At 43.1% G+C, this 12,650-nt stretch overlaps 1 protein-coding gene across 1 annotated transcript in view; it reads left to right on the top strand.

The window, feature by feature from the left end:
* The first annotated feature begins 3,111 nt into the window (after positions 1-3,111).
* The window catches only part of STK32C (serine/threonine kinase 32C), a 296,245-nt gene continuing 286,706 nt past the window's right edge, over positions 3,112-12,650 (top strand). Inside the window, exon 1 of the mRNA XM_077258442.1 lies at positions 3,112-3,504. Coding sequence (XP_077114557.1) covers positions 3,423-3,504 — 82 coding nt within the window. The 5' untranslated portion in view covers positions 3,112-3,422. The remainder of the gene's footprint in view (positions 3,505-12,650) is intronic.

Raw genomic sequence — 12,650 nt, 5'->3', positions numbered from 1 at the left:
AGAGGGTGCTAAGTGGTTCTCTAAAATTGATCTTCGTGGGGCGTATAATTTGGTGCGGATCAGGCAGGGGGATGAGTGGAAGACCGCATTTAATACGCCCGAGGGCCACTTTGAGTATTTGGTCATGCCTTTTGGTCTTTCTAATGCCCCTTCAGTTTTCCAGTCTTTTATGCATGATATTTTCCGCGATTTTCTGGATAAATTTATGATAATATATCTGGATGATATTCTGATTTTTTCTGATGACTGGGACTCTCCTGGTAATTCTGAACCCACAGGTATCCTTAGGGAGGGAGTAATTTTGTCGGCCGTTTCTCCTGATCTGCGGCGGTCCTTGCAAGAGTTTCAGGCGGATAGACCGGATCGTTGTCCGCCTGATAGACTGTTTGTTCCGGATGATTGGACCAGCAGAGTCATCTCTGAGGTACATTCTTCTGCATTGGCAGGTCATCCCGGAATTTTTGGTACCAGGGATTTGGTGGCAAGATCCTTCTGGTGGCCTTCTCTGTCACGAGATATGCGAGTCTTTGTGCAGTCATGTGACGTTTGTGCTCGGGCCAAGTCTTGTAGTTCTCGGGCTAGCGGACTGCTGTTGCCCTTGCCTATTCCTAAGAGGCCTTGGACACACATCTCGATGGATTTTATTTCAGATCTGCCTGTTTCCCAGAAGATGTCTGTCATCTGGGTGGTCTGTGACCGTTTCTCTAAAATGGTCCATTTAGTTCCTCTGCCCAAGTTGCCTTCTTCTTCTGAGTTGGTTCCTCTGTTTTTTCAGAATGTTGTCCGATTGCACGGTATTCCTGAGAATATTGTTTCTGACAGAGGTACCCAATTTGTGTCTAGATTTTGGCGGGCATTCTGTGCTAGGATGGGCATAGATTTGTCTTTTTCATCTGCTTTTCACCCTCAGACTAATGGCCAGACCGAGCGGACTAATCAGACCCTTGAGACATATCTGAGGTGTTTTGTCTCTGCTGACCAGGATGATTGGGTTGCTTTTTTGCCATTGGCAGAGTTCGCCCTCAATAATCGGGCCAGTTCTTCCACCTTGGTGTCCCCGTTTTTCTGTAATTCGGGGTTTCACCCTCGATTTTCCTCCGGTCAGGTGGAATCCTCGGATTGTCCTGGAGTGGATGCGGTGGTGGAGAGATTGCATCACATCTGGGGGCAGGTTATGGACAATTTGAAGTTGTCACAGGAGAAGACTCAGCGTTTTGCCAACCGTCATCGTCGTGTTGGTTCTCGGCTTTGTGTTGGAGATTTAGTGTGGTTGTCTTCTCGTTTTGTCCCTATGAGGGTCTCTTCTCCTAAGTTTAAACCTCGGTTCATCGGCCCTTATAGAATATTGGAGATTCTTAATCCTGTTTCTTTCCGTTTGGACCTCCCTGCGTCCTTTTCCATTCATAACGTTTTTCATCGGTCGTTATTGCGCAGGTATGAGGTACCTGTTGTACCTTCTGTTGAGCCTCCTGCTCCGGTGTTGGTTGAGGGTGAGTTGGAGTACGTTGTGGAGAAAATTTTGGACTCTCGTGTTTCCAGACGGAAACTCCAGTATCTGGTCAACTGGAAGGGTTACGGCCAGGAGGATAATTCTTGGGTCAATGCATCTGATGTTCATGCTTCTGATCTTGTTCGTGCCTTCCATAGGGCTCATCCTGGTCGCCCTGGTGGATCTGGTGAGGGTTCGGTGCCCCCTCCTTGAGGGGGGGGTACTGTTGTGAATTTGGATTCTGGGCTCCCCCGGTGGCCGCTTGTGGAATTGGACTTGTCATCCTCTTTCCTGTTTCACCTGATTCCATCAGTAGTGGGTGTCGCTATTTAAGCTCATTTCTCTGGTGGTTTCTTGCCGGTCAACAATGTTATCTGATGCCTCTCAGTGCTTGTTCCTGCTTCTAGACAACTACTGATAAGTTGGACTTTTGTCCATGTTTTGTTTTGCCTATTTGTTCCAGTTCGCAGCTGAAGTTTTGTTACTGTGTCTGGAAAGCTCTCGTCGATCAGGGATTGCTACTCTGGCGTTATGAGTTAATGCCAGAGTTTAAGGTAATCTCTGGATGGTGTTTTGTTAGTATTTTTCTGCTGACCATGAAAGTATACTATCTGTCTTCTGCTATCTAGTAAGCGGACCTCAAATTTGCTAAGACTATTTTCCTGCTGCGTTTGTTGTTTCATCTGAACTCACCGTCATTATATGTGGGGGGCTACTGTCTTCTTTGGAATATTTCTCTAGAGGTGAGCCAGGTCTTATATTTCCCTCTGCTAGCTATTTAGGTCTTAGGCCAGAGCTGGGCATCTAGCGATAAATAGGAAATGCTACCTGGCTATTTCTAGTTGCGCGGCAGGCTTAGTTCATGGTCAGTATAGTTCCATCTTCCGAGAGCTTGTCCCTCTATAGGCTTGCTATGATCTCTGCCTGCAGAGATCATGACACCCATCTATTCAAACAAGCCTACTACACCAACTACTCAGTAAATTAACTTTGCCCTGTTCCCTCCTTCCAAATATTACTCTGAATCTGCCCCCTACTATTCATCTGTCTCCACACCCTCCACGCACACGATAACTGCACTTGATACTTGACTATTGCACTTAAACACACGGGCTGATGACCGGATCATGCAGCTTTATATGAAAATCCCTATTTATTATAATTGCCAGACCTGAAATAACAAGCACTTTTCACCTATTGTGTCCCCCCCATTTCCATGTAGATTGTAAGCTTGCAAGCAGGGACCTCACCTCACCCCTAATGTCACTGTTTAAATTGTCTTAACTCATACTGAATTTATTGTTTGTACATGTCCCCGCTTAATTGTAAAGTGCTGCGGAATATGTTGGCGCTATATAAATAAAAATTATTATTATGATTATTATTACATCTGTTGCTCCCGACGCCGCCCCGGGAGAATCCTCACAATGCATACAATATGAGGATTCACAAGTCGGCAATCACGTAGAGTGACTTGTAGTTTAAGACCAGACAACCCCTTTAAGTTTGCTTGGTTTTAGTATATAAAATATTGTTAACATGTATCACAGTGGGTTTTAAAAACTGCCTGCAGTTCTCGTGATTGCCTGATGGTGGCACAAGTGAGCCTCATTAGGTTCGGAGTCCATTAATTCTGACTATAAGGAGAGAGCAGCGTGCAGCTAGTATGGGAAGCAGTGCACTTAAGAGCACAGCAAACAAGGGCACTTCTTACTGCTGGCAGGGAAAGCCCAGTGTCAGGGTACCTCTATAAATCAGAGCTGTCCATGGTGCTGATCAGGATGTAGGAGTGCAGCCCCCCTTACACACAATAGGACCCCCTGGATGAAGCCTTGAAGAGCGGAGTCTCCACCTGGGATCTGAAGCTTGCCTTCTGAACATCTCTCCCTTCCATTTGCAGGAGATAGGGAATGCTATCTCCACCTCTGCATCAATGTTTCACTGGAACAAGTGGAAGAAAAGGATGGGGGCCAACACTTCCTCCAAAAGACCAGTGTTTGATGAGAAGGAGGATGGTAAGTACAGGGAAGGGTGGATTATATGCACTGGAGGGGCTTGCATTTTTATTCTGCTTTTGGCTTCGGCACTTTCTGACAGTTGCACATTCTAAAAATTGATAGCGTCCGTCAACTTTGGCAAGTACCAGAGTGTATGCTGTGTTAATAATGCCTGCTACATTGTAGAATTGTCATGAAATAGCAGCTCAGCTATTAAGTAGTCAATGTATAACTGGTAAAAAATGAGGTTACCTGCATCTATAGCAGAGCCGAGCTTTGTGATATCACCGCAAGGTATCGCTGGGTTCTATAATATTGTTCAAAGTTGTAAAGAGACACAAAGTTCTGCTGCATCTGCATTTACTTGTGTAATTTGGAAACATCATTGTTGGTTATTTACTTTAAGACCTCATGCAAAAGGGATAGAAAAAAACTATAGTATAAAAAAAGTATAAAAAAGCTTTGTAATTTATTTATTCACCCATCCATGAAAAACGCTGATGACTGATGGTAAAAACGCACAGCGCTACCATTTTTTTCCACTTACGTTCTTAAACACGGAAGTGTGAATGAGGCCTAAAAGTGTTTGTGTTATTATGCTCTAGTGTATATGTGTTGTATAAATAAGACACAACATACACATATTAATTCCGGTCATCAATAACTGTATTTCATTCTATTGATCGTAGTGAAATATAACAGAGGAGTGCTAAGTGTCTGTAGTGTCTCTGTTGATCCACCAGTGCTGTGTTGACTTTCCAAGGACCTTATAAAGACCACAGGACCTTCATTATGCATGGAGGAAAGGCAATTCTGACAGCGAAAGGGTTCTTTACAGTTAGAGCAGCCAGACTGTGGAATGCCGGAGGGCAAGAGGTAGTGATGGCAGATTCTATATCCCCATGTATAAAAAGGCTCGTTCCTCATAATAACTGGTAGGTTATAAATAATCTAGCGATAGAGAATATGAAACTGGAAACGAAAGGTTAGATTTTATGTCATCCTTTGTATCTCATTGTTTACACCAGTAGTATGTTGTAATGTCACTGTTGATACACTAGTGCCATACCGAAAAAAGAAGAGCACTTGGAGTTGCCAGTGCATGGGCTGAAATGGGTACTGAATAGTATGTACATATACAGTATTCGTAAATGAAAACAATTTGTAATAATAAAGTGCCGGTGATAAAAGAATTAATCATATATTAAGTAAGGGACAGTTACATCATATGTAAACCATGTCCAGGAAATACTTTTAGAAAAAATATAATACAATTACATACAGGTGCTTCTCACTAAATTAGAATATCATCATAAAGTTAATTTATTTCACTTCTTCAATACAAAAAGTGAAACTCATATATTATATAGTCATTACAAACAGAGTGATCTATTTCATGTGTTTATTTCTGTTAATGTTGCTGATTATGGCTTAAAGTCAATGAAAACCCAAAAGTCTTTATCTCAGTAAATTAGAATAATTAACAAAATACACCTGCAAAGGCTTCCTAAGCATCTAAAAAGGTCCCTTGGTCTGTTTCAGTAGGCTCCACAATCATGGGGAAGACTGCTGACTTGACAGATGTCCAGAAGGCAGTCATTGACACATTCCACAAGGAGGGTAAACCACAAAAGGTCATTGCTAAAAAAGCTGGCTGTTCACAGAGTGCTGTATCCAAGCATTTTAAGGAAAAGTTGAGTGGAAGGAAAAAGTGTGGTAGAAAAAGGTGCACAAGCAACCGGGATAACCGCAGCCTTGAAAGGATTGTTAAGAAAAGGCCATTCAAAAATTTGGGAGTGAACTGCTGCTGGAGTCATTGCTTCAAGAGCCACCATATACAGATGTATCCAGGACATGGGCTACAAGTGTCGCATTCCTTGTATCAAGCCACTCATGACCAATAGACAACACCAAAGGAGTCTTACCTGGGCCAAGGAGAAAAAGAACTGGACTGTGGCTCAGTGGTCCAAGGGGTTGTTTTCAGATGAAAGTAAATTTTGCATTTCATTTGGAAATCAAGGTCCCAGAGTCTGGAGGACGAGTGGAGAGGCCACAATCCAAGCTGCTTGAGGTCTAGTGTGAAGTTTCCACAATCAGTGATGGTTTGGGGAGCCATGTCATCTGCTGGTGTAGGTCCACTGTGTTTTATCAAGACCAAAGTCAGCACAGCCATCTACCAGGAAATTTTAGAGTACTTCATGCTTCCCTCTGCCGACAAGCATTTTGGAGATGGAAATTTCATTCTCCAGCAGGACTTGGCCCCTGTCCACACTGCCAAAAGTACCAATACCTGGTTTATAAACAACAGTATCACTGTGCTTGATTGGAAGCGAACTCGCCTGACCTTAACTCCATAGAGAATCTATGGGATATTGTCAAGAGGTAGATGAGACACCAGACCCAACAATGCAGACGAGCTGAAGGCTGCTATCAAAGCAACCTGGGCTTCCATAACCCCTCAGTAGTGCCACAGGCTGATTGCCTCCATGCCACGCCGCATTGATGCAGTAATTGATGCCAAAGGAGCCCCGACCAAGTATTGAGTGCATTTACTGAACATACATTTCAGTAGGGAACATGTCAGATTTTAAAATAATTTTTCAACCTGGTGTTATAAAGTATTCTAATTTACTGAGATAATGACTTTTGGGTTTTCATTGGCTGTAAGCCATAATCATCAACATAAATGGAAATAAACACTTGAAATAGATCACTCTGTGTGTAATGACTCTATATAATATATGAGTTTCACTTTTTGTATTGAAGAACTGAAATAAATTAACTTTTTGATGATATTCTAATTTTGTGAGATGCACCTGTATATACTGTATGTGTGTTTGTGTGCGTGCGTGCGTGCGTGTGACTGCTGATACACCAGGACCATGTTTGTAATGGTTACCATCCTGATGTCATTATTCTGTCATAATGGTGAAATAACCTTCTCTCTAAAAGACCCCACCAAAAAAAAAAAAAGAAACATCCCAATCACCTCTCAAATTTTTTTTAATTTGTTTAGGCAAATCTGCCAAATCTACAAGATTGTGATTGTCATTTAGTTTTCCCAAATACGTGAATGGACAGACATGTAATGATATGGTGGTTGGCTGAGTTAATCTAAAACTAGACATGCTTGCTATTTTTGGAATGTGGGAAATCTGGGTGACAATCCATGTTTGAGTTTCCAAATCAGCCATATTGGAGGTCATACAGCTTTCCCTGCAGTAGTGAACCCCTATGAGCTCCCACAATATGGAGGTTCCTGCAAGTGTACAAATTCTCCACCCAATAAGAATACTTGCACACCACTCTTACAAATCTGATCCATTGCACTCGCATGCCATATGACCTCATTTTTGCCTCCGCTATTCTGCTTGAGTACAGACATGCTACTTTTCTGTAAGACAGGGGAGTAGAAAACTGCTCTACTTTTTAATTAAGATATCAAGATCTGTAATTAACCAAAATCCATGCTGGGAGATTGCCATCTGAAGAAACTTGCGGCACTTCTGATGATACGAATATGCAACGTGATATTTCTCAGCTGGATTGGAACGCCAACAGCAAGGGCCGTGTTCAGTATGATATTTTTCCATGGCATGCAAATAGGATTTCCAGAAACCGTCCCCTACGTACTGTATTTTTGGTGCATATGTAGCGCCCCCACTGCCGCAGGGCCGAGGGGTACCCGGTACCAGGCCTCTGAGTCTCTGTTCTGGGGTTGTCACGGTGGCTAGACCCGGTCCGTGACCCTGCTGATGGGTGTACAATGAAGGTGTTGGTGGGGGTGATGTTATGGTGCGGTGCAGGTCGCAGTCAATAACGAGGACACCAGGTTGCAATCTCTTTACCTCTTTACTGAAGGCTTCAGGATCCTCAGTCCGGAATACGGTTAACCGGGCTGCGCAAGTCCGGCCGGTCCGATGGCACCTCCAGAGTTCCCTCTGCAGGTGGAAATCTGTGCCTACCTTCTAGCGCTTGTGTGTTGTGGTCCTCCCCTGCTGTGCTTACGGGATAGTCCCCACAACTGTTGTGTCTGTTTCTGAAGTTCCCTCACAACTCGATTCTGATGTTCTTCTTCGTCCCCCAGATGATATGGCTAGGACGCACCCGTATGACGGGTAGGCTCGGAGCTCTTCCTGGACCCTAGTGTCGCCCTTCTCCTGTTGTTGCCCCCTGTGTCTTCATAGGTGATTTGTGTGAGACAGCCCGCCTATAGCTGACTGTCCTGCCGTAGGTTTGAAGTTAGGCCTGGAGCTCTATACTTCCTCGGCGTTCCGGCCACCGGCTGCGCGCCTCAGTAGGATGTTGCCTCGTCTTACAGCACGACTCCTACTGGTGTTTCTCCTTGTTGCGTTGATCTCGTTTCTCACTCAGCACAATAAACCTCGCTTCTTATCCTTTCTTAGGGTACCGCCGCGATCAGGTGCAGGCGCGGTCCCGTAACGTTCTCTCAGTTCGCTAGGCCTCCGTCAGGATCCCACCCCTGACAGGGACCCCCCTGAGTCTCTCCCCGCAACACCCTCTGCCACAGGATGTTGCCTGTTCGATTCCCAGTCAGCTTCTCCCTAACTTCCTATCCAACCCCCAGTTTTACCAGATTGTGAGGAGTGGCCTAATACATAGCACCCTTAGCTCCCCCTGGAGGTCAGACTGTGAAGTGTATTGGTGTCTGTGATACCTGGTCAGGTGAACCCCTTCAGTGCCATCAGACGTACCATAGCCCCCCTTAGCGGCGGAGCATCAGTACTGCAACGACCAGGACTCTGGGGCGCTGCACATATATTTGGGGCAGAGTGCAAACTACACCTTTGTTTGCTTTTAGATGATATCTGTAAATTTTGTGTTGCCAGTTGCATAAGAAGAATGCAAGAAAAATGGCTTTTATTTGGGAAAGTTTTTCCGACTTGGTCCTTACAGGTTCAATTTCCATTCTTGCTACAAATATAATGCTCCTGAACATATTAACGTTGTTTAAAAGCAGCCTTGACTTTATCCATAAGGTGACAATGTGTGTAGTATTGGATGGATCATGGCATGGATTTTGCATGGATCGGACCATAAGGATTACAGGAAGTCTACAGGAATCCGCGTGCATTAGATCACTGTTGGCTGAACCCTCCGATTCGAGGAGACCGACCAAGAATTTCATGGGCGTGATGCTTCTCTGTAAATGACAGGAGATTTAAAAGCCCCTTAGTGACCACCAATACGTCTTTTTACTGACCTCCAATAAAAGAGACTAGCACCCATGTACAGGTGACAATCCAGCACCTGTCGGTTGTACACTATAGCTGACAACTTGCTGCATCAGTTACAATCAGTGTTGGCACCAACTTTGGGTGTTTAACAACTTAAATACTGCTGTCAATAGGAACTGCAGCATCTAGATGGTTAACAGAGTATGGGGGCTTCCTCTTTAACCCCATTGGCACCCTGATATCTTCATCGTGTGGTCCTGGTGTTTGCCGTGGAAATTCGTGGCCAAATAATGGCCTTCACGTCTTGCAGCTATAGCAGCATGATCAGAAGTTAGAAACATTTAAATGGCAAAAATACATTTCTTCATTCCTGTCATGTCACTTTGCATTCATTCCTGAAAAGCACCTAAATGGTTAAAAAACTACCTGAAAGCAATTTTTAACACATTGAGGGGTGCTGTTTATAAAATGGTACCACTTTTGGGGGTTTCCGATTATATAGGACCCTCAAAGTCATTTCAAAACTGAATATGTCCCTTTAAATAATAAGTGTTGTAAATTTCCTTGAAAAAAAATGAAAAGTTACTGATATATTGTAAAACCTTCTAAAATGTTTAAAAAAATAAAACAACATTTTCCAAACGGTGCTGATGTAAAGAGGCAAAATGTTATTTATTAATGTTTTTGTGTGGTTTGACTGTCTGGATTAATGGGATAATCGTTCAAAGTTTGAAAATCGCAAATTCTTTAAAATTTTTGTCAAATTTATGATATTTGTATAAATAAACACTAACCACTTCAACCTAAATTTACCATTATCATAAAGTATAATGTGTCACGAAAAAAAAAAAACAATCTCCAAATCACTGGGATATGTTGAAGCGTTCCAGAGTTATTACGACATAGAGTGACACCGGTAAGATTTTAAAAAAATTGGCCTGGTCTCTAAGGGGTTAAGTATTGATCATGTTGGATTTTAGAATGGCCAATCCCTTTCCTCTTCAGGAAGATATACTGCTGCCAGAAGTGGATGTTTATAGGGGAAGGTGTTTGGAAAAAAAGGTTGTCGGCTGAACAAGGCTCTGGCCAACTACTAGCTAAAGGCTCAGACGTCCCTGGAAATCGGTCTGAGTATGGACCATTAATGCACGGACTGGTCGCAGCTCTCCCAACCCGACCATGATGGTCTCATAGAGATATATCAAGCGGTCACGCTCAGGTCAGGAGATCCGCAGCCAGTCTGTGCACTGAGGTCCGAAATTGGACAGAGATCCAATGACATCTAATTGAGCCGTTAGACAATGTGGCATAAATTCTCCTGAAATCACTGAAAGGGATCCATAGTTGGAGACATTGACCAATCACCTGGAGCAGAGTGTAGCAGAGGAAATGGCCTTGCATTTTAGGAGTGGCTTCCTATTGGTTGTAACCGCTGTGTAATGCTCACTTCCTCCTGTGGTGGCGCTGCAGGGAAATTCAACACTTTCTAAAAATTACTGCTGATCACTGGAGTCAAAATACAACACAAAGGATACAAAATTTGATACTCCCTACATGTGCCAATCAATAATAATTGTCCAGCTTTGGACAACCCCTTTAATCTTTTATTCGGGCTACTCTTTTAATGATGAAAAATAGATTATAAAAGAATGTCATGGAACAGGTTGTTTTTTTTTATAGGTCCCAAAGACAAAGTATCCTGTTTGGCTCCTATGAAAAAAATAAAATAATATACCGTTGGATCTATATCTGTTTTCTGTAACCATATACTCTATGTAGATACCAATAATCCCATTAGGCTCAGCCAAGATACAAGCAAGTCTCCTAATGACCTTAATATGTTCTTAATGTATTTATGTGTTTATATGGGTCGGATGTATCATCCATATGTAATGTGTCAGAAGCTCCATCTCCCAGCGCTACACGCTACACGAAACATCTCCTGTGTATTGCTCTCAGCTTATGTGCTGCTGGAGGGAACACTTCTAAAGCCGTAATGACTAATTGGATTAGTCATTTATATGTGTAACACTAATGGATTATGTAAGTCTTACATGTGCATGTTACACTGTGAACTAGAAAATGCATTGGCTTATTCACCGCGCCTTCGCCCTTCTCTTATCTTACTTTCACCATCATATAGTGTATATTAATGTCACTTTCTAATGGCGAGGACGCTCAAGTATGATCTGTCTGACATGCTCTTTATCATTTTCAGGCATGTGTTGCATGTACGCTATTCAGTATATGAAGGAAACATGAGTTCTTTTCGTAATTCTCAGGAAATCTTATTCAGGGCGACCATTAATTATAATTCTTCAGACTAGAAGGGAAGTAACTGTTTACAGGCACACAGCTATGACACAGTGCTGAGCTGAAATTGATCACAGGGGTTTTATTCAAGCTTCTTTTCATCACACAAAATCACTTCTCTTCATGCAATGCTTCATCAACATATATGAAAGGCTCTTTAAAGATAACTTCTCTTCACACAGTGTCGTAACCTAAGCAGAACTGTACCTTGCTCATGCAGTGAGGTAGGGGATGAGTCCGGTGCTGTAGCTCTCTCTTCTATCTTGAGGTAATAAAGATGCTCCTGGCTGTCCTGACTGCTTTTATGATTACAGCAATCGCTAATGTGTAAGAACTGGTCTATACGGCTATTCTGATTTCAGTCAGTCAGGAGACTCTCTAAGGGTATGTGCACATGATCAGTAAACGCTGCTGGTTGAATGCTTGCACAGTGACCAACCAGCTGCGTCCAGCTATTACAGCATAGTGGATGGGATTTCAAGAAATCCCATGCCCACTATGTGTGCACAGATGTCCGCGGCTTACCTGTGGAGAAGGACATACGGCGCGTCTCTCCAGATCGCAGCATGTCTATTTATCTTGCGGAGCCTCTGCAAGATAAATTTCACATGTACAATGTATTGGGTGTGGTGTTTCCACACGGTTCAATGAACACATGTGGAATCACCTACGCTCAATAGTCGGCAGTGCTGTAGACGTAGCGGACATGTGCTGCGTCCAAAGCGCTGCCAATTCCTAAACATGTGTACATACCATTAGACACCTTACTCTTGGATCTCCTGGACACACTGACAACTTTCCCAGTATCCCCTGGGGCTGAGTTAACCACTTCCTGGCTGCTAAAACCATTTTAACCCCTATAGTTGCTGGATGATTCTAAATCAGCAGAGCAGCTTCTATCTGTCACACAGGTACTATGGTCATGTGTTGGTCCCAATGGCAAAATAGGTCACGTAGAATGAAGCAATGGAAATGAGATAGGTCAAAGGAAGACAATGGACAGCCACTGTTTTTTCCCTTTATGGAGGGCTTTTTTAAAATAGGAAATTGTAAAACTGTCTCAATGCATGGAAATTTGGGAAAATGCCATATTTCATGGCAACTATTTAGGTGACGCCAGCGGCAACTGAGCAAAATCTTTGAAACTTTCCATTATGGCTCATTGAGGGGAGATCTGACCGGGGGTCCCACCTCTATGACGTCGATATGACTTAACAGAGCAAATAGCAGTTGGAATGCTAAGAAAACACCTTTAACATATCAGACAAGCTGATTTTACCTGGAGGATCCTCAAATTGCCACACTGCGTGAGATATATAGTATTATATGGCAGCCATACATATTAATGGATGTCTATATAATGCATGACCTAGTAAAGGCGGCTGAGGGTCTCTCTCGTCTAGGAGGGGTCACTAATGGAGAACCCCACTTTATGAGGTCCTTTTGCTCCTTTATTACACAAACTAGTAAAGGGAATCTGTCATCAGGCTTTTTCTACCCCATCTGTGAGCAGAATAATATAGGGTGAGAGACCCTGATTCCAGTGATGTGTCACTTACTGGGCTGCTTGCTGAAGTATTGATAAAATCTCTGTTTCATATGTTCTAGATCTACCCGTTCTCTGAATGCTGAGCTGTGTATAAACCCACCCAC

This window comes from Ranitomeya variabilis, chromosome 4 (assembly GCF_051348905.1).
Source record: "Ranitomeya variabilis isolate aRanVar5 chromosome 4, aRanVar5.hap1, whole genome shotgun sequence".
In the NCBI taxonomy this organism is placed as follows: domain Eukaryota; kingdom Metazoa; phylum Chordata; class Amphibia; order Anura; family Dendrobatidae; genus Ranitomeya; species Ranitomeya variabilis.
Note: the sequence above shows the minus strand (reverse complement) of the source record. Positions and strands in the feature narration are given on the sequence as shown.